The sequence below is a fragment of the Neophocaena asiaeorientalis genome, unplaced genomic scaffold, assembly GCF_003031525.2.
Source record: "Neophocaena asiaeorientalis asiaeorientalis breed wild unplaced genomic scaffold, Neophocaena_asiaeorientalis_V1.1 scaffold218, whole genome shotgun sequence".
NCBI classification, from domain to species: domain Eukaryota; kingdom Metazoa; phylum Chordata; class Mammalia; order Artiodactyla; family Phocoenidae; genus Neophocaena; species Neophocaena asiaeorientalis.
This window is the reverse complement of record NW_020172818.1, coordinates 12,138,380-12,164,426: the sequence shown is the minus strand read 5'-3', so window position 1 is coordinate 12,164,426 and position 26,047 is coordinate 12,138,380. Positions and strand designations below refer to the sequence as shown.

The 26,047-nt window shown below is 42.2% G+C and overlaps 1 protein-coding gene across 1 annotated transcript in view; it reads right to left on the bottom strand.

The window, feature by feature from the left end:
• STK32B (serine/threonine kinase 32B) overlaps positions 1-26,047 on the bottom strand; it is a 333,967-nt gene that overhangs the window by 98,279 nt on the left and 209,641 nt on the right. The window contains exon 4 of the mRNA XM_024741790.1: positions 20,447-20,620. Coding sequence (XP_024597558.1) covers positions 20,447-20,620 — 174 coding nt within the window. The remainder of the gene's footprint in view (positions 1-20,446; positions 20,621-26,047) is intronic.

The following is a 26,047-nucleotide window of genomic DNA, read 5'->3' as shown; positions in this document are numbered from 1 at the left end:
CATTCCTGGGATAAACCCCACTTGATCGTGGTGTATGATCCTTTTAATGTGCTGTTGGATTCTGTTTGCTAGTATTTTGTTGAGGATTTTTGCACCTATGTTCATCAGTAATAGTCTTTCTTTGTGACATCTTTGTCTGGTTTTGCTATCAGGGTGATGGTGGCCTCGTAGAATGAGTTTGGGAGTGTTCCTCCCTCTGCTATATTTTGGAAGAGTTGGAGAAGGATAGGTGTTAGCTCTTCTCTAAATGTTTGACAGAATCCCCCTGTGAGGCCATCTGGTCCTGGGGTTTTGTTTGTTGGAATATTTTTAATCACAATTTCAATTTCAGTGCTTGTGATTGGTCTGTTTATATTTTCTATTTCTTCCTGGTTCAGTATCAGAAGGTTGTGCTTTTCTAAGAATTTGTCCATTTCTTCCACGTGGCCCATTTTATTGGCATATAGTTGCTTGTAGTAGTCTCTCATGTTCCTTTGTATTTCTGTGGTGTGTTTTTACTTCTCCTTTTTCATTTCTAATTTTGTTGATTTGAGTTTTCCCTTTTTTTTCTTGATGAATCTGGCTAATGGTTTATCAATTTTGTTTATCTTCTCAAAAAACCAGCTTGTAGTTTTATTGATCTTTGCTATTGTTTCCTTCATTTCTTTTTCATTTATTCCTGATCTGATCTTTATGATTTCTTTCCTTCTGCTAAATTTGGGTTTTTGTTGTTGTTCTTCTTCTTTCTCTAGTTGCTTTAGGTGTAAGCTTAGGTTGTTTATTTGAGATGCTTCTTGTTTCTTGAGGTAGGATTGCATTGCTATAAACTTCCCTCTTAGAACTGCTCTTGCTGCATCCCATAAGTTTCGGTCATCGTGTTTTCATTGTCATTTGTTTCTAGGTATTTTTTGATTTCCTCTCTGATTTCTTCAGTGATCTCTTGGTTATATAGTAGTGTATTGTTTAGCCTCCATGTGTTTGTATTTTTTACAGATCTTTTTTCTGTAACTGATATCTAGTCTCATAGCATTGTGGTCGGAAAAGATACTTGATACGATATCAATTTTCTTAAATTTACTAAGCGTTGATTTGTGATCCAGGATATGTTCTATCCTGGAGATCCATGAGCACTTGAGAAGAAAGTGCATTCTGTTGTTTTGGGATGGAATGTCATATAAATATCAGTTAAGTCCATCTTGTTTAATGTGTCATTTAAAGCTTGTGTTTCCTTATTTATTTTCATTTTGGATGATTTGTCCATTGGTGAAAGTGGGGTGTTTCAGTCCCCTACTATGAATGTGTTACTGTCAATTTCCCCTTTTACGGCTGTTAGCATTTACCTTATGTACTGAGGTGCTCCTATGTTGGGTGCATAAATATTTACAATTGTTATATCTTCTTCTTGGATTGATCCCTTGATCATTATGTAGTGTCCTTCTTTGTCTCTTCTAATAGTGTTTATTTTAAAGTCTATTTTGTCTGATATGAGAATTGCTACTCCAGCTTTCTTTTGGTTTCCATTTGCATGAAATATATTTTTCCATCCCCTCACTTTCAGTCTGTATGTGTCCCTAGGTATGAAGTGGGTCTCTTGTACACAGCATATATATGGGTCTTGTTTTTGTATCCATTCAGCTAGTCTATGTCTTTTGGTTGGAGCATTTTATCCATTTACATTTAAGGCAGTTATCGATATGTATATTCCTAGTACCATTTTCTTAATCATTTTGGGTTTGTTATGATAGATCTTTTCCTTGTCTTATGTTTCCTGCCTAGAAAAATTCCTTTAGCATTTGTTGTAAAGCTGGTTTGGTGGTGCTGAATTCTCTTAACTTTCGCTTGTCTGTAAAGGTTTTAATTTCTCCATCAAATCTGAATGAGATCCTTGCTGGGTAGAGTAATCTTCATTGTAGGTTTTCCCCTTTCATCATTTTAAATATGTCCTGCCAGTCCCTTCTGGCTTGCAGAGTTTCTCCTGAAAGATCAGCTGTTAACCTTATGGGGATTCCCTTATATGTTATTTGTTGCTTTTCCCTTGCTGCTTTTTATATGTTTTCTTTGTATTTAGTTTTTGACAGTTTGATTAATATGTGTCTTGGCATGTTTCTCCTTGGATTTATCCTGTGTGGGACTCTCTATGCTTCCTGGACTTGATTGACTATTTCCTTTCCCATATTAGGGAAGTTTTCAACTATAACCTTCAAATATTTTCTCAGCCCCTTTTTTTTCTTTTCTTCTTCTGGGACCCCTATAATTCGTAGGTTGGTGCGTTTAATGTTGTCCCAGAAGTCTCTGAGACTGTCCTCAATTCTTTTCATTCTTTTTTCTTTATTCTGCTCTGTGGTATTTATTTCCACTATTTTATCTTCCAGGTCACTTATCCGTTCTTCTGCCTCAGTTATTCTGCTCTTGATTCCTTCTAGGGAATTTTAAACTTCATTTATTGTGTTTTTCATCATTGTCTGTTTTCTCTTTAGTTCTTCTACGTCCTTGTTAAACGTTTCTTGTATTTTTCCATTCTATTTCCAAGATTTTTTAAATCATCTTTGCTATCATTACTCTGAATTCTTTTTCAGGTAGACTGCCTATTTCTTCTTCATTTGTTTGGTCCGGTGGGTTTTTACCTTGCTCCTTCATCTACTGTATATTTCTCTGTCTTCTCATTTTGCTTAACTTACTGTGTTTGGGGTCTCCTTTTTGCAGGCTGCAGGTTCGTAGTTCCCATTGTTTTTGGTGTCTTCTACCAGTGGGTAAGGTTGGTTCAGTGGGTTGGGTAGTCTTCTTGGTGGAGGGGACTAGTGCCTGTGCTCTTGTGGATGAGGCTGGATCTTGTCTTTCCGGTGGGCAGGATCACATCCAGTGGTGTGTTTTGGGGTGTCTGTGAACTTATTATAATTTTAGGCTGCCTCTCTGCTAATTGGTAGGGTTGTGTTCCTGTCTTGCTAGTTATTTGACATAGGGTGTCCAGCACTGTAGATTGCTGCCGTCGTTGAATGGAGGTGGTCTTAGTGTTGCGATGGAGATCTGTGGGAGAGCTTTCGCCGTTTGATATAACTTGGGGCTGCGAGTTCAGGACTAATGCCCTGAACTGGCCTCTCCCACCTCAGAGGCTCAGGCCTGACACCCGGCCAGAGCACCAAGACCCTGTCAGCCACACGGCTCAGAAGAAAAGGGAGAAAAAGAAAGAAAGAAAAATAATAAAGTTATTAAAATAAAAAAAATCATTGAAAATAAGAAAATTTAAAAGTAATCGAAAGAAAGAAGGAAGAGAGCAACCACACCAAAAAACAAATTTACCAATGATAACAAGTACTAAAAACTATACTAAAAATCAAAGCAAAACAAAACAAAACAAAAAAGGACAGAGAGAACCCTAGGACAAATGGCAAAAGCAAAGCTATACAGACAAAATCATACAAAGAAGCACACATACACACTCACAAAAAGAGAAAAAATAATATATATATATATATATTTATATAAAAAACAAGGAAGAGAGCAACCAAATCAATAAAGAAAGCTACCAATGATAATAAGGTCTAAATACTAAACTAAGATAAACATAAAACCAGAAACAAATTAGATGCAGACTACAGTTGCTCCCAAAGTCCACCACCTCAATTTTGGGATGATTCATTGTCTATTCAGGTATTCCAGAGATGCAGGGTACATCAAGTTGATTGTGGAGATTTAATCTGCTGCTCCTGGGGCTGCTGGGAGAAATTTCCCTTCTTTGTTCGCACAGCTCCTGGGGTTCAGCTTTGGATTTGACCCCACCTTTGTGTGTAGGTCTCCTGAGGGCATCTTTTGGGAAGTCTGAGGTCTTCTGTCAGCAATCAGTAAGTGTTCTGTAGGAGTTGTTCCACATGTAGATGTAGTTTTGAGGTATTTGTGGGGAGGAAGGTGATCTCCATGTCTTATTCCTCCGCCATCTTGAAGGCACCTCCTCTGACTCTTTTTCATGAGCTAGACTTCACATTAGGGCACTAGTGGCCTTCCGTACACAGTGTTGGTGCTAGTCCACTGGGTGCCAATCAGCAGTCTACTCATTTAAGTGAAAGATCATTTTTTGCAGGTCATTTTCTCATCTTCCAAGCTCTGTGCTCCTCAGGAACAATCTCTTCTGTTTGAAAAGCAGTGCAATATAAATACATTGTGACTTTTAATTTTTTTTAAAAAGCCTGTTGACTTCCAATTGTTCTTTTTTTTTTTTTTGGTATGTGGGCCTCTCACTGCTGTGGCGTCTCCCGCTGTGGAGCACAGGCTCCGGAAGCACAGGCCCAGTGGCCACAGCTCACGGGCCCAGCCGCTCCGCGGCATGGAGGATCCTCCTGGCCCAGGGCACGAACCCATGTCTCCTGCATCGGCAGGTGGACTCTCAACCACTGCGCCACCAGGGAAGCCCTGTTCTACTTTTTATTCATGTATTCTCTTTTCTTTCCAGAACTTCCATATGTTCACCAACCAGATGCTCTCCAAACCCTGTACTTCAGGGATTTTTATGGAGGCTTCATTATGTAGGCATGGTTGATTAAATCATTGGCCGCTGGGGAGTCCTCTCTTCTTTCTTTATCTCAATCTTCATCTGACTTGAAGGATTATTTCAACAATCCTTATGGCAACTGTCACAAGATAAAGCCCATATTTAATAACCTTGTACTCAAGGTCCTGCACAAGAAGACCTAAAGTAAGCCAACCCCTTTCTCGTGTCAATTCCTCCTCCTGAAAAAATGTTCTCCACCATCTGTGCCTGTTAAAATGCTATTCAGACTTCAAAGTACAGCTCCTCCAGAAGCCCAGGCAAGGTATAAAATGTATGTGATCTCTCCCTTCTTGGAACTGTCAGAATATTTTGTCTTCACCTACCCCCTCTCATGATTCATATCCTTTCTAGCCCTGTATTTTCTTCACTTGCTAAAAGGGGGTGGGGAGGCTACAATGAATCATAATAATATATATATGATATGTATAATAAGATATGTATAAGATATATATATTGTAGTAAGGTATATATCTGTAACTGTGTGTGTATATGTATATGGTTATATAGAGCACCATATATGGTAGCTAATATTATTAATAACCAATGTGCTCCTCCCACAAGGATTGAGGCTTCCTAGGGGTAGTTTTGCTTTCTTAATGCATCTCTCCTTAATGCCCAAGCTTTGAAACTTGTCCATTATTGTTTATTGAATGACTACATGAATGAATGAAGGCTTCTACTTGGGAAAGGGATTCAGAGCCATAGGGAACAGCATGTGATCAAAGTTCAGAAATCTTTGTGTTCTCATTGCATGCTGACGCTTCCAAAAATGCTGACCTGATTTCCTGACACTGCATTCATTGTCTTGCTTTTGAACATCTTCTGTAAAACAGCCTCTAATTTATTGGATTCTTTCAGAGGTTTATTCTCCGCTTTCAAATTCTGCTCCCAGATTTCATTCTAGTTTCTTTGACATTAAACTGAGACCCAGGTCCTTATTTCTAAAATTTATTATCTAACATAAATGCTTGCCACCTAATTGCAGGAGCAATTTATACCCCCAGAGATAGAGCAATCCCTTTAAGGAATACATTGGATTCTCTTGTATCTCATTTTTTTTTTATCATCACAAAGTCATAAATTCTCAAAATGCTGGCCTATAACAGAAGGGAAACCAAGCTTTGTGCTTAGAAATAACAGAGTTACTCCTGAAATTGAATTGGAATTTCCATCCTAAATGACACTTCTGCATGTCTTCAATTTTTTTTCCCATCTCAAAATTTCTTTCTCTTTGCTCTGACCCTGGTCCCATAGGATAGTGAAGAAGAATTGATGAAGTGTTTCTTCTTTAATCTGATGAGAATTGGCAGTTTATTTTCGGCACAGTGTCGCCAGAGGGGGTGAGGAGGATATTTAGGACACAAAAATAGGTCATATCGGTTTTATTCTGTGCTTATTAATTATTATTATTTTACTATGGATCTCACTGAAGGCTTAGTACGTGTGAAGCAGGCATTATGCTTTGAGAATTCATGGATAATTTCGTCCCATTCTCACATGAGCCCATTTTAAGGATGACGAAACTGAGGAATGATGAGATGAACTTTTCTGAGCTCTCACATTTGGCTTAAGCAGTGGTGTTAGGATTCCAATCCAGGTATTCCAATCTCAAGCTCATGTTTGATAGACTAATTGTAAGTCTAAGTGTAAAGCACCAAAATTTAGGAGGATGTTAAAGTGATTTCAACAGCTCTGAATTTTTATCAAATGTATTTGCTTTTCTAAGGTACTCACCTCCCCACCCCAATTGTGTAGTTTTCAGTAAGGATCTAGAAAAAATATATAAGGGAAACATAAGATGATTTAATTGGTACTAAAATATGCTAATTTCTGTAGAAAAATACTAAACTGTGTATCTGAATATACATATGATTACTGATGCAGCCATAAATAAAACATTGCTATTATAAAAAATAAAAATTCATAAAAAACAAAGTTCATGTTTGATAAACACCTTCCTTTTAGAGAGAAAGCTATGCTTTGATTTTCTTCATTAAAAGGATGACATGCTTATTAAAGAAAATTTCAAAATAAGAAAAAGAAAGAAAGAAAAATCTCCCTTCAACCTAGTGTATTGGAAAGCTGAGGGATTTTTTGTTTGTTTAATAAGCAGACATTTCTTTACATAGTCATGTAAAGACTATGTAAAGAATTTTACATAGTCTATATAATTTTATAAGCTATAATTTTCTTTCAAGATCATAAAAACAACCCCTTTTAATATTGCAGGATTTTCATAGTAAGCCCTACATATGTGGGTGTATCATAGTCTCAAGTCTCTCAACAGTAGGTATACAGTTTACTAAGCTGATTTCCTTCCCTTGGGTTATTTCAAAATTATTGATTAACATAAGCAATGTTGTAATAAAGATCCTCACACTTAGAACTTTTAAGGCAGGCCAGTCTGGAGCCTTATAATATATTCCAAGATGTGAAATCAGTGGGTCAAAGTGTATAAATATTTTTTAAAGTACTTGATTCTTATTGCCAAATATCTTTTCAAAAGGGTTGTAACAATTTCTATTGCCACCAGCAAATACATATTCAGACTGTCCAGAAATTATTTTTCTAGAATGCTTTGTCTTAGGAAGCACTCCCTTCTCCTCCGAAAGTAAAATCCAACCTAGATGCCATCATCTCCCCAAAGCCTGAATGATCCTTGAAGCCAAATTTTATCCTGGCTCCTCTGTGTTCTGTAGTACTTTGAATGTGCTTGAACCAAGCACTTCCCACCCCAACTGAGATGGCCATTACATGTCTGTCTCCCTAGGCTGACTGTGAGCCCAGTGGTAGGCACACAGTAGGTGCTCAATGCATACTTAAGAAGATTTTGGGTTTTGAAGAAAGGGACCAAGTATTTATGTATCAGGGTTTCTGCTGTGCTGTCTGGTACACAGTAAGTGCCAGTTAAACACTTACTAACTGAATGAATGTGATCCTGAGATTTGGTTTACTTCACAGCCTGCCAGGGCAGAAATATCTCACTACCTGGACAAATCCTTTCTATTTCTTAGGCCTCAATCATTCATTTAAGGCATAAACATTTACTTTTTTAAAAATTCTTTTCCATTATGGTTTACCATAGGATATTGAATATAGTTCCCTGTGCTACACAGTACGACCTTGTTGTTTATCCATTCTATATATAATAATTTGCATCTGCTCGTCCCAAACTCCCAATCCAACCCTCCCCTGCCCCCCACTTCCCCTTGGCAACCACAATTCTGTTCTCTAGGTCTGTGAGTCTGTTTCTGTTTTGTAGATAATTTCATTTGTGCCATATTTTAGATTCCACATATAAGTGACATCATATATTTGTCTTTCTCTGTCTGGCTTTCTTCCCTTAGGATGATAATCTCTAGGTGCAGCCATGTTGCTGCAAATAGCATTACTTCATTCTTTTTTATGGCTGAATAATATTCCATTGTATATATGTGCTACATCTACTTTATCCATTCATCTGTCGATGGACACGTAGATGGTGTCCATGTCTTGGCTATTGTAAAAAGTGCTGGTAAGGCATAAACATTTATTAAACACGTACTATGTGCCAGGACCTAAAATAGGTAACCAGGAGATAGATAATTCTGAAAGCATCCTCTGGAGGAACGTATAGTTTTGGAGGTCTCCTGAACACAATAAACAAGTGGAGGGAAGTCCTCCTTGAACTGTGAAGAGGATGCCCAAAGGAGGAACCACCCAGTTCTTTGGAGCAGTCAGGAGTCTTCACACAGGAGTGACCTTGGAGCTGGAACATATTCGTAGTGAGTTACACTGTGTCCTCCAAAAAAGATGTCTAAATCCTAACCCTCCATGTCTGTGAATGTGACCTTATTTGGGAATAGGGTCTTTGAAGATATAATGAAATTAAGTATCTAGAGATGAGCTCATCCTGGTTTAAGGTGGGCCCTAAATCCTAGTACTGGTGTCCTTTAAAGGGAAAGGAGAGGGGGATTTGAGACATGGAGGGGCAGGATGAAAAGGTCACATGAAGATGGAGGTGGAGATTGGAGTGATGCTGCTATAAGCCAAGGAATGCCAGGAGCCATCAGAAGAAACTATCAGCAGATAAGGAAGGATCCTTCCCTAGAGACTTCAGAGAGAACCTGACCCTGCTGACACCTTGATTGTGGACTTCTAGCCCCCAGAACTGGGAGAGAATAAATTTCTGTTGCTTTAGGTCTCCAAGCTTTTCGTACTTTGTTGCAGCAGCCACAGTAAACTAATGTGATGATGTAGAAGATGCTCAACACCAACTCCTTATATCCCTCTTTTCCTCACTTCTCCTCAGACCATTATTCTGAGAGGTTGGATTCCAGGTATGGGTTAGGGCCTCTTCTCTTAGGTGCTGGGCCACCGTGTGCTGAAAGGTGAGTGCAGGGTGGGGCTCACTCCCTCCTGTTTCTCCCTTCCTTGTGGTCAGAGATGAAGCCCTACAGATGACCTCTTTGCTGACTGACCACCTCTTCCCGTCCAGGGGTGAGGCCGGTCCGGGCCCATGTCGGGTGTGAGTCTGCTCAGCACTTGCCACGGATCCAACCATCCCTATTGCCCACCTATCTCTGAGGCATCCTCCTGGGCACTAGGGAGATGCAGCCTCCTGGCCTCTGGTTTGAAGGTGCTGAGTCCTAATTAGCTCAGTGGGATCATGCTCCATAGCGTCCGGCTCTGCCCCTAGAAATGCCTTATTTTGAGGTTTGGGGCCCAAGCCCAGCTATAAATAAAGTGGTACTCAGGTTTTCCATAGGGTTGCATTCTTCAGGGAAGCCGTGTGTTTGCAAAGCTGTTGGTTTGGGGCAGGGCTCAAGGATGATATCCCCTAATGCAGTAATTCTCATCCAGGGATGATGTTGCCTTCCAAGGCACATTTGACAATGTCTGGGGACATTTTTGATTGTCATAACTTGGCGGGGAAGGAGAGGTAGGGCTCTAGGCATTTAGCAGGTAGAAGACAGGGATGCAGCTAAATATCCTCCAGTACACAGGACAGTTCCCACCACAAAGAATCATCTGGACCAAAATATCAACAGTGTTGATATGGAGAAACCCTGCCCTGTGGCCTTCAGAATTCCATTGTGAGTTCTGACAGATGGGAATAAGCTAAACAGGTGGATAGGGTAAGTAAAAGCATTTCTTAAAGAGAGATCATCACGCAAAGGAAAAACAGAGGTGGAAGACAGCATGAACTTGGGAGAAAAGCAGAGTCTGGGACAAGTGGACTGCAAAGGTCTATGGGCGGAACCAGAGGAGGGGGATGCAAGAGATGAGGCTGGCGAGATGGGCAAGAGTAAGGCCCTCAGATATCATCGTCATCTTCATCTTCATCATGACCTTCATCAACACACCATCATCATCACCATCATCATCATCAATATCATCACCATCATCATCATCACCATCACCAGCAACCTTTGTCACAGAAGATCACATTTATTGAACACTTACTAGGTACTAAATTTAAACATGCAACACACATTATTTCAGTTTGTTCTTTCAACACCCCAGGGTAGTAGAGTATTGGTTTCCTGCAGCTGCTGTAACAAATGACCACAAACTTAGTGACTTAAAATGGCAAAATTTATTACCTTATATTTTGTATGCCGGTCAGAGGTCTGATGCAAAGTCAAGGTTTCAGCAGGGCTGCTTTCCTTCTGGAGGCTCTTGGGGAGAATCTGTTTCCTTCCTTTTCTCAGCTTCTAGAGGCCACCTGCCTTTCCTCGCTCATGGCCCCTTTCCCCATCATCAAGGCCAGAAAAGAATGCATTGAGGGTCGAGTCCTTCTCACACTGCATCCCTCTGACCTCTTCTTGTTCCTGCTCTTCCACTTTTAAAGAGCCTTGTGATTCCACTGGGCCACCTGGATAATCCAGGGCAATCTCCCCATCTCAGGGACAGCAGATGAGCAACTTTCATCCACTGGCATCCTTAATTCCCCTTTGCCATGGAACATAACATGTTCACAGGGTTCAGTAATTAGGATGTGGACATCTTGTGGGGAGGACATTTTTCTGTCCACCACCATTTTTGTCTACAGGTGATAAACCAGAGCTTCAGAGCAATCAGATGCTGTGCCTGAGCTCACAGCATGGAAGCCTCCTCTATCTTAGCGGAATCCAGGTTTTTCACCACTGTGCTTTCCTGCTCTTTGCTCCGAAAACAAGGAGCTACACTTGCTGAATACTTCATGTGTGCCTGACACAACACCTGCATCACGTCATCATCCTGTTGGCGATCGCTCCTCTTGTTAACAGAGAAGCAGACTCAAGTCAGAGACGTAATGGACTTACTAAGGTCTCCTGCGGCTGCACCACAACGTGAGAACGCTCTCAGCACTACTCCTTACAATGGGAGCGGTGGGCCAGGACCCTGCCTACATGCAGGAGATGCCCTTGACCCTTCCCCTACGGTCAGGTACGAAGTCTGGTTTCTCCTCTTCACAATCTCATTCCCTGTGTCCCACCACTGTGGTCAGAGGTTGGGACTGTTTGTTTACAAATTCCACTGGTCATCAAATGGGACCCAAACTGGGAGCCAGAGACAGCAGGCTACTGCGAAGACTCAGCCAAAGCCACTGAAGCCACAGGTTAGGAAATTGTTCACTTCCACTGCCATTACATGAGGGACAAGCCTTTGCCAAAGATGACATAGGATTAGCAGCCCGGTCATATTTCACCCCTTGGCACAATCCCTGTCCCTACCGCTTAGAGGCATTTGATTTTCCAATAAACTGATTTCGGCCACTGAAAACCAACACCCCACCTCACTCTGCACACAGTTCTCTGGGAAATGCATGTAGGCCATGTTGCCAAATTATCAGGAATTAAGACAGTTTCTCTTTCCAGAGTTCAGGAGGCACAAGCATAAGGGAGTGAGTCTATTTACCAAAAAAAATTAAAAAAATAAAAAATCATAAACACACAAGCATTCTAAAGTAAGGACAGGAACGCTAGCCCCACCAGTTCGTGCAACCCAAGCTGAAAACTGGTGCTGCCCCACGAGATAATGAGCAACTCATCTGGCAATGCCAAGGGCTTCAGGGATGGAGGAGGTTGAATATTGCCACAAAAAAATAGAGTTATATTTGTATGTGAACACAACAACAAAAGGTATCACCTTTTCCTGAGAGTCAGTCACATGATTTTTCCTTCACAAAAGGCTGGGTAATAGAAAGATTCTATGTGTAAATATGATGAGAGAACTTGACTTCCAATTATTATCAGTATAGAGCCAGTAAGAGCTTGGCGACTTGAGGCATCCACTTAGTGTTTGCTCCCAGGCAAGTTATTTATTCCCTATGAAACTCAATGTTCCCACCTGTAAAATGGGGCTGATAATAGGCTTCACCTCTGTTGGCTGGTGTTGGGATTAGGTGAGATCATACCTGCAAAGTACTTAAAACAGAGCCTGGCACAAGCAAAGTGCTCAGCAAATTTTTATCTCCATCATGGGTGTAGCATCTTACAAACAATGATTTCTATTTTGTTACCTACCAATCCCAGGTTTCAAATATGGGGGTGATCCACTGCATTTAAATTCTTACTGTACATAAATATGAACAAAGCTCAGTTCCAAGCCCTGCCCCAGTGAGTAATCTCCTTCTCTTCTCATACTATTCCCACCCAAAGACACACAATGCCCAAAATCTCACGTGTGTGCGTGCGTATGCACATGTTTCATTTACTTTTTACCTGTTAATATTTTTAAATTAAGTTGTCCACAGGGAATATGAATGGTGAATTCAAAGTGGAAGTTTGAAGCATATGCTGTAAATAAGTGAAAATCCTCAAAATAATGGGAGAACTATTTTTCACTTGCACACTTTTTAATCTTTTGAACTTTATAACACGTACACATACTCTCTATTAAAAAATAAGGCCTGGACTTGACGCTAACAAAACCCATAGCAAAAAAAATTTTTTACTTCTTTATTTTCTCAGTTTATTCAATAAAGTGACAAAAAACTGTAATAGGGAAGAACTTTGTATTCAACTACAGGTTACTCACTAAAGGGATGTTAAAGTATGCATAATGGTCCATCTCTGGGAACCCTGCCTCCCAGGTAACAGGCATTAAGCTAAAATACCTTTGTTTAGCTCACAGGAAACATCCTGACCAGGCCCACCTATGAATGATAGCAGCAAGGAGAAAATGAACACATCCCCTCCAGAGGCTGACCGGAACCAGGAAATGTTTGGCTTTATTCCCTCCTCTTTTAGTACAAAAGAAGTCTGAATTCTAACTCAGGCAAGATGGTTCTTTGGGACACGAGTCCACCATCTTCTCGTTCTGCTGGTTTTCCTAATAAAGTCACTCTTCCTTGCCTCCACAACTCATCTCTTGATTTATTGGCATGTTGTGTGGTGAGCAGTATGTGCTTGAACTTGGTAACAAAATGATAAACTTTATATAACTTAGCATTTGTATACTTATTTTCTAGACAATTTGTAGAAATGAGAAGTGGCTTTGAAAAGCCTGATCATCTCAAAGATAATGCTAGTTTAAAGAAAGGTGCTTGCTTGTCTTCCAGGATTGAACTATTATTTTTCCTAAAGATAAAAAGGAAAAGAAAAAGATTTCTGACACAGCCCATAAAGAAGCCCTCAATAAAATTTATAATTAGCTTTAATGATAGAGAGGGCTTCACAAATATTGGACTCATTAAGCAGATATTTTCTCAAGGCTGAATACTTTCAATAAACAACTCCAGAGGTTTCCCTGGTGGTGCAGTGGTTGACAGTCCGCCTGCCGATGCAGGGGACACGGGTTCGTGCCCCGGTCCAGGAGGATCCCACATGCCGCGGAGCGGCTGGGCCCGTGAGCCATGGCCGCTGAGCCTGCGCGGCCGGAGCCTGTGCTCCGCAACGGGAGAGGCCACAACAGTGAGAGGCCCGCGTACTGCAAAAAAACAAACAAACAAACAAAAAAAAAACAACTTCAAGGTGAAGCTGAAGATGCTTCTCATGTATCTGATGAGATTTCTGCCCTGGAAAGGAAGCCTGTGAGTCTGATGAAGTGAAGGACCACTGGGATTACAAACCTTTGAGACTGTGAGTTAATTTTCATGTGATGCAGGTTCAGGGTTGGAAGCAAAATAAAATGCACTATATAAATAATCAGACTCCATCGAGAGATTTTCCCAAGGGAGTAAAGGACACTGCCCTAGGACTTCCAGGAATTTTCAGACCACAGTTTGGTAGAAGTAACCTCACTGGTGAAAATTTTTCTTCAAAAGGAGTTTGAAAATGTTGCCCCAAACCCACTTCGATTAGCATTTAGATCACTGCTCTGTTCAAAACAGTGAACAAGCTTGCTGTTTACGGGCTCATATTTATGAGTGGATTGGATCTAAAAATAAAAGACAAGGGAGAGAATTACTGGTGCCGTGAACCTCACCTGAACCATGAGCTCTCTTCAAATCTGCTCATTTCTCCCAAATTGATAGATAATGTAACAGCGCCTGCCACTGACCAAGGAGACTCCAAGAAGCCTTTATTGTTCATTTCCTTTATTTTTCTGATGAAACGTAGTTCTTCAAAGCACTACTTTATGTATCAAAAGAATTATGATTACATATTGCAGTGGAACTTGGAGAAATTTTTAACATCAAACATGAGATTTCAAAGGAATTTCATGCTTGTGCATGGCTACTTTGGGCCCCATCAGAAATTTTCAAAAGGCTGACTCCTCAGATATCAAGGGATATTTGGGCAGAAAAGTTACAGGAAGCACTGCAAGATTTGGGTAGTGACTTATTGAATTTGAACCTGTATTTTCAAGTAATTTCAAGTAAGGCATGTCTTTCATTTCTTTCTTTAGTATTTCTTCCTTGATTCAATATGTAGTTATGGAGCACTTCCTCTGTGCCGGGCAATGAGTCAGGGGTGACCTCAGGCTAGGGGCGTTACCACCAGAATCCTTCCTTGCTCCATGGGCACTGCTGGAAGAGCCTTCCTCGGGGGCGCTTGGGAGGAGTCGATGAGATCCATCCATGCATATTTTTATGTTCAGATGTGCAAGCACCCTCACTCATATAAGGGTTTTATAAACAGTTCAATGCAGAAAGCCAGGATAGCATGTGCTCATCAGCATGGGATCTGGGGTCAGAGTGTCTTGGTTTGAAACCTGGTTCCATGACCTGCCAGCTGTGTGCCAGAGTGCAAATCACCCAATTGCTCTGAAAAATTAGGATAATCCTAGTACCTAGCCCATTTGATTGATGTGAGAATTAAATGAGATATTTTTATGTATATGAATATACACACATATGCATATATATGCACACACATATGTAAACACACACATGTGTGTATGTATGTGTGTGTGTGTGTGTGTATATATATATATATATATATATATATATATATATATATATATATATATAGTTTAAAGTAGTGCTGACACACAGGAGCTTAACAAACTTGATTCACTGTCACTGTTGTTAGTCATCTGCCCTTCTGTATGACCTGGCCCTTCTGGGTAGCTAGTCCAGTAACCAGCTCTGGCTGAAGAGCACCCCGGGGAGGTGCCTTCGGTGAACGTCATTCTCGATTACCAGTTGGACCACATCACTCCCAAGCTTCAACCCATCAATGACTGACACCAGCCGGAGCCTCAGGAAGTGCTCCCTGCCAAGCTGACCAGCTCAGGCTCTGCCCACCCAGGCCTCTCAGTAGGAGCCTGTCTGCCCAGTGCCTCCAGTGTTCCTCTTCTCTGGGCTACTGTCTATTTGTCCCACAAATCATATTTGCGTGTCCCAGAGGAAGCCTTGCCAGCCTCCTCTGTGTCCCCTGCTCTGCCCCCCACCTTAGTCTGGGCTGGGTGCCCTCCTCAGAGGTTCTGCCCGCCACTGTGTGGTGTCCTGTCCTGGGTCCCCTCTCCCCCTCGGACTGCAGTAATTTGGCCCCTAGAGTGGTTGTCTCTTCCACCCAGGGAATCTGCTCAAGTGCAGGCAAAGGGTCCCACCCATCATTTTCTTCCCGGGGCTGGCACACTTCTTGGCCCACAGTGTTTTGAAAGAACGAAGGGCCAACTCAAGTGCTCTAAAAAGTAAAACTCCTAATTGTTTTAAGACAATGATTTATTTTGAACCCACAATGGTATTTTCCTGCTTATGCACTTTCAAGCTCACTGGGTCATACTCTGAAATACCTTTTATTTTCTACAGATCTACATCATCCTCAAAGGATGGAGATTTGCCACCACTAAGTATAAATGAACACCTGGTTTCAAAATCAATTCCCTCAGATGAAAGAAAGAGGAAGGAGGCACCTAAAAGGTCCCAGGCACAGTTAAATCCTTTATGAACTTTTTCTCATGGAATTTGCATCTCATGGAATTTGTGAAGTAGGTGTCATCAGGCCCATTTTACAGATTAGGAAATGGAAGTCCAAAAAGCTAAGTCACATGTCCAAGTCCACCAAGATGGAAGATAGAAATTCTTGGCAATTCAACTCAGGCTTGCATTTGTGGAATGATTCTGCCACTTGCAAGTGTGGCTACTTGGAAAGAAGCAACATTCATCAGTCTGTATAAAATATGGCATTGACAGTGCCTTGTACATATGCAGTAGGGGACTTACATATTCAGCTGTTGAATGAATACAAAACATTGCACAACATTATCTTATATCCCTATGCACAATGTGTACAGACACACATAATTTCAAGTCTGTACATACATACACAATGAAAAAGAGATTTATTGAGCCATATGGGAGGGGGGAAAAAACCCTGACTCAAATTTCTGCCAAGTCTGTAAGTTTAGAAATGGTAATTCCATTTACCATATGGGAGGGGGAAAAAAACCCTGACTCAAATTTCTGTCAAGTCTGTAAGCTTAGAAATGGTAAGGTAATTCCATTTACTTTTAGTGGATTGTTAAAATTTTCCTTACATTGTTGGATAGCTCCTTTTCTCTCAGGTAGATCTGGAATCTGAGGGCAGATGACCCCACATAGAGCAACATAAAAACATTTGTTGAAATACAATGAAATGGTTCCAAACCACCATGCTCTTATGTGACAGTTCCATTTTCCGCCTGGTCTATCGTCAGCTCTGCTCTGGGATGTTGGCATCTGTCTCACCAAGGTCCCCATGACTCAGTTTGTGGGGGTATGTAGGCAAATAGATCATCTATTACACACTAGCTGAGGAAGGACTGTGATAATGCGTGAATGACACTTGTACAATAGGTTGGTGAAGAACTTGCTCCTTTCATTGCCTTCAAAGAAGCCCAGCCAGCCCACAGAGGCTACTCTGGTATAGGGTGACCTTCCTTAACAAATATAGCACAGCGCTTATAAACCCAGATTCCACAGCCGGAATGCCTGCGGGCAAAAGCTAGTCAATGAGCGCTTATAAACCCAGATTCCACAGCCGGAATGCCTGCGGGCAAAAGCTAGTCAATGACTGTGAATGAACAATGGACCTCAGTAAGTACGCTGCATTACACTGAACAGTCCCTTTCCTCCTATTCGACCAGGGCTGCTGCTGCTACTATTACTACCACTACTGTTACGACTGGGACTACTACACTTCCTCCTCCTTCCCCCTTCCTCCTCTTTCTACCTCTCCTCCCCCTCCTTCCTCGTCTTCATTTGCATTTTGTTACGTTTGTTACTATTTGTGTCAAAATGATACAGAGGAGTAGTTCCAAGAATCAAATTGTGCTGAAAGTTTTGTTACAATATAGCGACTATCTCTATCACTTTCTCCTTGATTTCTCCCTCTCCGTCCATTTATCTCTCCCAGGCTATAATTTTGGTATTTAGCTCCTTATCTTGAAAAGACTGAGGTACAGGACTCCTTGACTTGTCAATTTCCGGCTCTATCTGCTGGCTTCCCACTATGGAAGATGAGTATGTAGCAGTCTTTCCTTCGTGTGTCCCCGCAAGACACACTCATCTTCCCATCTCCTCACTTACCCTAATGGGGTATTATTGTATTTTTGGTTAGGTCAATTTTTAGGGGTTAGGTGATTATGATTACGCATGCTACGCAGAGATGATTCATGTAGTAAATTGTATGATATGCAATGTCCTGTCCAACACTTTCATTCCCTGGAGTTAAAAATTATCTTCTATTTATTGCTGAGTTTTTTCCCTGAACTTCTCATTTATTCAACTTCAGATTCTTTGCCAAATAAATAAATATCTCAAGGCAGCCAGATGTCTTAGGAATTCTATCAGCTCACTCTTCCTGAAGAAGTCTCTCCCAGGGACTTCTGATCCGACTCCAATCAGAACTGGTCATGGTCTACACCGCAGGCACAGCTGACATCCTTGACCCACCCATCATCTGGAAGATTTCCTTTGCCTCTCTCTTCTTTGCTGGAGCTCCAGCTTTCCGTATTCCATTTCTTCCTCCTTGATTTAGTCATTCATTTTAGTGGAGTCCATGTCATTTTCTAACAGCTACTTGAGAAAAGGTACATGAGAAGTATATTTTTTGAGATCTTGAACTTGTGAAAACATACATCTCACATCTGATGGATAGCATGTTTCCTCTGCCTTCTTGTGTTTGATAATCCCAGACTATTGTTCTACAGTGCAAGCTTATTGGATCCAAAGTTTGTTTTGATGTATGTTTCTAGTCACTGTATCCTTGATGGACCCTTCAGTCTGGAAATTCATATATTTCAGGTCCAGGAGATTTTCTTTATTTCATTGATGATTTCTTCCCCTATGTTTATGTTTTCTCACTTTTCTTTCTTCCCTCCCTCCCTCCCTCCCTCCCTCCCTTCCTTCCTTCCTTGCTTTCTCTCTCTCTCTCCCTCTTCCTTCCTTCTCTCTCTCTCTGATACTGAACTTACTGTACTGGTCCTCTAATTTTCTTATATTTTCTTTTTGTCTTTTTATTCTACTGTGCACAGGATATCTTCAAGCTTTATCTTCCAACACATTTATCTTTTGAATTTTTCATTTCTACATTCATATTTTTAATTTATAAGAGCTCTGATCTGATGTTTGTCCTTTGAATTTTAAATACACATAGTACTTCTTATTTTACGATTGCAAAAATCTTTTCATCCCGCTGAAAATACTGATCATAGCTCTTTTCATAGTGTCTTCTCCTGGCAGAGTCTCTGTTTATTCCAAGCCTTTTTTCTTTTTCCATTTGACTACGTGGCTCTCACTCTTCATGTTAGAAGATTTCTCTGGATGTCTGATAATCTTTAGTTGTCACTAACTTAGTTGGGAGCTTATAACAAATGAGCAGGGCTTGCTGACCCTGAACTACACTCCAAGGGTCTTGGGGAACTTCTGATGTCTAAATCTCTTTCCTCTTGGCTCGGCCAAACCCCCACTGAAATCATTCAGGTATCCATTCAGGAGGAGGAAGGCCTGAGCCCAGCTGGAAGTGGGGAGGGTGTGTTATCTGAGCATCTGGTATGGATGCATCTACTTAGTCGTGCTATTTTCAGTACCATATCCTAACTCAAGAGGCTTGATGTCTTTCAGTCCAGACACTATCTATTTTACTCTCCTGAGGGAACAAACCTTCAGTCTTCTGCTTGGAAGAGGAAGGGACAGCCATCTAGTTATTCAGGATGGGTAAGCAGATTGGGGGTTCTCCATACATCCTAAAAGGCTTTCAAACAATGAACCTCATTTTAGCCTCTCTTTTACCCCCTCTTCCTCCTTCCATCGATATTGATGACTCCCCATTCCTGAGCCTTGCGGGGGATTCTTTAGTGCCTATCAATTCATGGTTCTTCCCAGGGACAACTCAAAATTCAGTTTCTGGCGTCCTAAGCCATTTACTACTCTACATCTTCTTTCTAATCCCCCGCCCCACCATGTTTTGCTATAGTCTCCTCTTTAGTTTTCCCCATCCTTGTGAATTTACCATTTTTCAAACCCTCCTTACTGTCAATTCATGGAGATTTTAGAAAGGAGAAACTGTAAGTGTGTGTGTGCACGTGTGTGTGCTTCATCTACTGTCTTTAGTCTCAAGCTCAAGTTCTTGTCTTTCCCAAGTCCTCCAAAACTGTATAAGTTAGAAGAAGATCCACTAGGCACAGTGCAAGACGATGGGTGAACAGATTTGGAGCTACTCACGCTGGCCCCCTCCTCTGTGGTCAGAGATAGGACTTTATTAATGAAACCATTGCTTTCTTTCTTTCTTTCTTTCTTTTTTGCGGTACGCGGGCCTCTCACTGTTGTGGCCTCTCCCGTTGCGGAGCACAGGCTCTGGACGCGCAGGCTCAGCGGCCATGGCTCACGGGCCCAGCCGCTCCGCGGCATGTGGGATCTTCCCGGACCGGGGCACGAACCCGTGTCCACTGCATCGGCAGGTGGACTCTCAACCACTACGCCACCAGGGAAGCCCAAACCATTGCTTTCTGAAGCCTCTCGCTGGCCTCCTGCCTCTGCAGTCAAACTTGCCTTGCTCACCAGGTTGGATGTGGTGGTGCTGTGCACAGGCAGGGAGAAGCAAAGGCCCTGAGGAAGCAGCAGAAACTCAGAGCTTATATCCAAAGCCCAGAGCCAGCACTGAAGCTTCCCAAGAGGAAGAAATCCTCCATGATACACAGCACTGATTTCAAAGTAAGGAAAGGAATAGAGAAGAATCCCTCACATTCCCATCTCACGCCACTGTGATTTTTCTAACCTGACGCTAGAGGGACAGAACATTCCAGCCTCCCAAAGACACACCAGAATGGAGAAGCAAAGGCCGACCACCAGCCATGTCTCTAAGCAGTGGGGTACCAAGAGAGGAGGTTACACAGGCAGTGGGATTGTTCCACCTCGATGCACGTGACAAGGGAGTAGGTAGAGAAGGTAAAAGCAATAAAGCTGTTCTGCTTTTTATGATCTCCATGTACTGCCACTTCTAGAGAATGTCAGTGAGAAAATACTCTCGATGGTCGCAGACTCCTCCCATCACACCCTACACCCCAGCATCCCTCCAGCAGCCTGGTTACCTGTGGATGATGTGATACCTCTGCAGATACTCCAGGGCCAGGGCCAGCTCGCAGATGTAGAGCTTCACGGCCCCCTCTGTGAAATGTACATTCTGTTGCAGGTGATAACGTAGATCCCCTCCCAGCAGTAGGTCCACCACCATGAACATGTCCTCCTCGTCCTGGAAGGAGTACCTAGGAGCACCGAGGGGCAGAGAAAGTTAGGGATGGAGATGACTCCAATGCCCTCAAGACCGATGCCCCCATTTTACAGAAGAGCAAACTGAGGCTCAGAGAGAGGCACTGATGCTGCCCAAGTTACAGTGTTCTATGACAGAGCACCAGTCCTCTGGCTGACAAATGGCACTTGAACCAATACTGGACTCCAACATGTTACTTTGTTTTTAGCATATGTTTTAATTAGATGTTGTCGGGACTTAAGTAGCTGGTCTCCAAAGCTGCAGCCCCTTCTCCACTCATTACCCTGTCCTCCCCACACATGCCGCTCCCCACAAGGATCTTGTTTCTGCAGCCCTTGAAGGCAGTGATGCTCTGGTAAGACACATCCAGGCTTTAAGGGAACTGGCACTTTCTACTCACGTTGCTTCTCAGAACCCGGCCAGAGCCCAAGCCCTATGGAGAGGCCACGAGAAGGAAAACCAAGGCGCTCTGTTCAAGAGCCCCAGCTGAGCACTCAGTGACAGCCAGCGCCAACCAGTAGCCGTGAGAGTGAGCCACCTTGGGAATTTGGATATTCTGCTGCAGTCCCAGCTGACATCACATGGAGCAGAAGAGCCGCCCCGATAAGCCCAGTCAACTTATAGAACATGAGATAATGAAATGGTTGTATTTTGAGCCACTAAGGTTTTGAGTGTATTTTCCCCACAAAGCAACAGAAGTTGCACTTAGTCCTTTTAAGGGCTGAAGCACCAACATAAAAAGCCTGAGAATGGCGTTAAACAATTGTAAATTGTAAACTAGAATCACGTCATAAAATGTCGTCACATTCCATACAGAACCATGAACTGTAATAAGGGCATCACAGGATGCTTAGATCTGTGTCTCAGATCCTCGACTGTTAGACCTGGGCCAGCCAGGCCATTCCCCTCGTTCGACAGAAGAGGGAAGAAGGGCCTCAGTGAGCCACCGTCAGGGTGAAAATAAGACTCAGAACCCCCACTCTCATCGAGCTCTTACAACCACGCACTGCTGAGATGCTGCTGTAACATGTACTTGCTGTGTTTCTCTGACCTGGGCATGCAGCCCTGAGGAGGGAGCCCGACTTGGCCACAGGAGAGGTGACAGACCATGTGCTTACGGGATGAGGGATTCCAGGGGTGGAAGGAACCTTAAATGCCATCTAGTCCCACCCGCCCTGTATTACAGAGACTGGGATCCAGAGAGAGAAGAAATGGCTGCCCAAGTGTCACAGTTCTCCTTGTATGTCTCACCTGCTGTTTATACGGGTCAGGATCAAAGCAAGGAGGAGGGGGGTGATCTATTGTGACCCCAAACTGTAAATTTACCAGATGTTTACAGAGTACCTGTCCTGTGACAGGCATTGGGTGGTGTGCTGGGGACACTGGGACAAAGCAATTGTCCTCACTCTGAAGGGGCACACAGTCCCCTAGGAGAGAAGGGCTAAGTCAACAGTCAGTGGTCATGCAGGGGGGCAGGGGCTCTAGAAATCTCTCTGGGGTGCAGTGGGCATGTGGAGGGAGGAAGTCAGCTCTCCAGCAACTGAGGTGGGTGGAAAGGTCTTTGCAGATGAAGGGTACCCTGGGTCTGGGACACACAGGGACTGTGACCCAGAGAGAAGGATAGCATGAACCTTCTGGTGCTGGGAGTCCAGGACTCTGTAGGGTCTTGGGGACAGCACCTCCCATCCCCCCAGTTTCAGCATCTTAGCCACTGACAATCCAAGGGTGATAATGCAGACCAGCTTCTTCCATTCTCTTTCAGGCTCACTTCAGGGCTGGCGCCGTGGCTGCCTGCCCTGGCAGGAAAGAGGTGGTCCAGGGGCTTCTGGGGGTGTCCAGGGCCGCCTGGAGGGCACCAGCTGGACTTTATATTTGGTTCAGGACAAGTATGAGCTGTGTGGTGCGTGATCACTGCTCCAATTGATGCATCGCAGGAGTTGGATGCTCGTGAAGAGGTTAAAAAATAAAGCTTGCCCAGGAGCCTTGCCCAAGGTAGGCTCCCAGCCTGGAGGCACTGGCCTTTTCCAGACACTATTTTTTCTGGGTGGACTATCTGGGCCCATGCGAGGATGGAGAGAATCAAACAAAGATGCTCTTGACACACTGGAGCACGGAGCAGGTAACAAAGGGCCTCCTTAGCGAACACTGTAAAAGCCACGCTTCAATCTGTCTTTCAACATGGTCATAGTCATCTGTATTAATCTTTTCTTTTTCATGGCAATTTTAGAATAAATGTATCTGGTTTCTTGAAAAACTCTGACTTTTGTTGGAATTATGTTTAATTTACAAATTAAAGAGAATTAGCATTTTTACGATGCTGGAACTTTCCAACCTTTCCATGAACATGAAATATCTATTTATTCTGGTCTTCTTTTTATGTTTGTCAATTAAGTTTTATAATTTTCTACTTAAGGGCCTGGCATGTATGCATTTTTTTATGACTTTAACTTTTTATTCTATATTGGAGCATAGCTGATTTACAACGTTGTGATAGTTTCAGGTGCAGAGCAAAGCGACTCAGCCATACACGTACATGTATCCACTCTCCCCCAGACTCCCTTCCCATCCAGGCTGCCACATAACATTGAGCAGAGTATTCTGATATTTTAAAATAAATTTTATTGCTATTGTGAAGATAATCTTTTAAAGTAAGGTGCACTAAATGGTCATTGCTAGGGGAAAATACACTCCGGAACTGCTTATGTTTATCTTAAATCTAGCAGCTTGGCTGACTTCTTAGTTATTAGTTCTAATACCTTTCATATATTTTTTCCACTTATTATATGAAGATGATTATGTATTCTACAAAAAACTGCCATGTTTATACTCTTGCGATCCTTATGCTGTTTACTTTTTCTTGTTTTATTTTACTACCCAGGACCTCCAGTAAAACATTGATTATAAGAGGTGATGCTGGGCATTTTTATCTTGTTCTGGAAGTTAGTAAACTGTTTCTCCATTAAGTAAACTGTTTGCTATAGATATTTGATGGATATCATTTATCCAGTTAATAAAGTTGCTTTCTAGACTACTAAGAATTTTTATCGGATGGGTTCAAAGGTTTTATTTTATTTTTTTTTACATTAAACTGTCTTTGCATTTCTAGTCTAAACCTTACTTGATAAACACACATATATATATGTATATCTATATACATGTGTATCTGTGTATTATATATAACATATATAATAATTAATAAATATATAAGTATATATTTTAATTTATAACATATATATAATATAATATGTATAATAAATATATATAAGTATATTATATATAACATATACTATATATATGTATATACATATATATATATATATTTTATTTTTACTGGGTTCAGGTTTATTCATTTAGGATTTTTGCATCAAACGTTCCAAGTGACACTGGCCTATATTTTCCTACCTTTGTCCTGACCCTGTTTTGGTATCATGGTAATACTGGCTTTGTACGATGAAGTGATTTTGTTTTGTCTATGTTCAAGAAGAGTGGGGCTTCCCTGGTGGCGCAGTGGTTGCGAATCTGCCTGCCAATGCAGGGGACACGGGTTCGAGCCCTGGTCTGGGAGGATCCCACATGCCGCGGAGCAACTGGGCCCGTGAGCCACAACTACTGAGCCTGCGCGTCTGGAGCCTGTGCTCCGCAACAAGAGAGGCCGCCATAGTGAAAGGCCCGCGCACCGCGATGAAGAGCGGCCCCCGCTCACCTCAACTAGAGAAAGCCCTCGCACAGAAACGAAGACCCAACACAGCAAAAATAAATTAATTAATTAATAAACTCCTACCCACAACATCTTCTTTAAAAAAAAAAAAAAAAAAGAAGTGTACAAGAGACATCATTTGCTTGTAGCAAGTCTGGTGTCAAAACGCCCTCCACTCCCCCACTTAAGATTCACCTGGGACTCTCCCCCCTCACTTAAGGCACACCTGCTGGAGCCGTCTGACGATTCCTGCTCCCCACTCTCAACAAAAGATGACAACATGACTAGAAAGTTTATGCGCGTCCTCTGGCCACTGGTGCTGGTTCATCAGGCCCCCTCAGAGTGCTCCTGGGGTCAGTGTGTGGATGAGGACCTTGCTCTAGGTGTGCTCAGCTAGAAGCTGTAACTGAGGCTGTCTAGATCCTGTGGCCCAAAATGAAGATAAGACCCATCTGTAGAGTGAAGCTGCAGAGAGTCAAGCAGGGCTGAAGGGCTGAAAACAGAGAGAGGCCCTGCTGGAGGTGAGGGCTCCAGCCTGGGCGGAAGAGCGGTCTGTCCCGGAACTTCCTATTTACACGGGCAGTGACTGTACTTTTTGATTTAAGCTACTTAACACTGTGTTTCTGTCACTTGGAATTGAAAGAGTCATCTGATGCATCTTTCCACGTATTTGCTACTGGAGATAAGGGTTTAGATGCTCAGAAAGAAATGACAGGAATCAGCTGTACTACGCTCCTACAGATGCTCAGTTTGTATTCTAATAGCTGATGGACTATTGAAACGCTGTGTTAATGACCAGTGAGTTCTTGCACCCTCAATTCACAGCTAAACTGTCAAAGGGAATCTCATTCAGTATTCCATCAGAACTTTTTGGAGGAGCAACATGAATTTTCAGGGGAGAAACTTGCAGACCAGAGTGAATTCTAAAGAGAAAATCCCAAATGCAAAGATAGCGATAATTTAGGCAATAACTCAGATTATGGATTTTTCTCGCTGCAGATCCATCGTCACCCTGGACCATGGACCCTATATTCTCCAGGAGACTCAATGTTATTACCGGAGAACAGAGAGTGACCTTGCATTGATCTCTCTGTAGTTTTGTGCCGTTCCACAGCTCTGTGCCATTGCCTCTTTTGCTTCTTATTGGACTGGAATTATAATTACGTTCTCATGATGCCGTCGCATATTGTCATGGAAATGATGGAGATCACAAATGAAAAACCTGCACTTGACTGCAGTAATGCTGACCATGGAGAAATCTGGATAATTCGGCTCAATATGCAAGATCAAAGAAGGTCAGGAGCTGGGATGGCATCAGTCCTGGCCTGGACGTTGACATAGGCCAACATGAAGAATCCAACATCCTTTGGGTTTTTAAAAAAATGTATTAATTTCCTACCTTATTCCAAAACGGACAAAAAGTGACTTGCAAAATACATATAACATAACACAATTAAAAATAAGTAAGCCACAGACCAAGTCAAAGAATAATAAAGGAATACAAGAAAATGGTTGCAGGCAAAAATACCCCAATCCATGCCCAAAGAACTTGCCTGCTTGCCTGAAGCAGGCCATCAATGCATTTCTAACCTTCCCAGCAACCAGAGCAAAGTGAGAATCATGACCAGCTTCATGATTCAAGGGTCAAGGTGAAAAAACAAATCACTTGTTTATTTTTATGTTTCATTGTTTATTGCTGGTGCAGAAGCCAGAGGGAACTCTCTC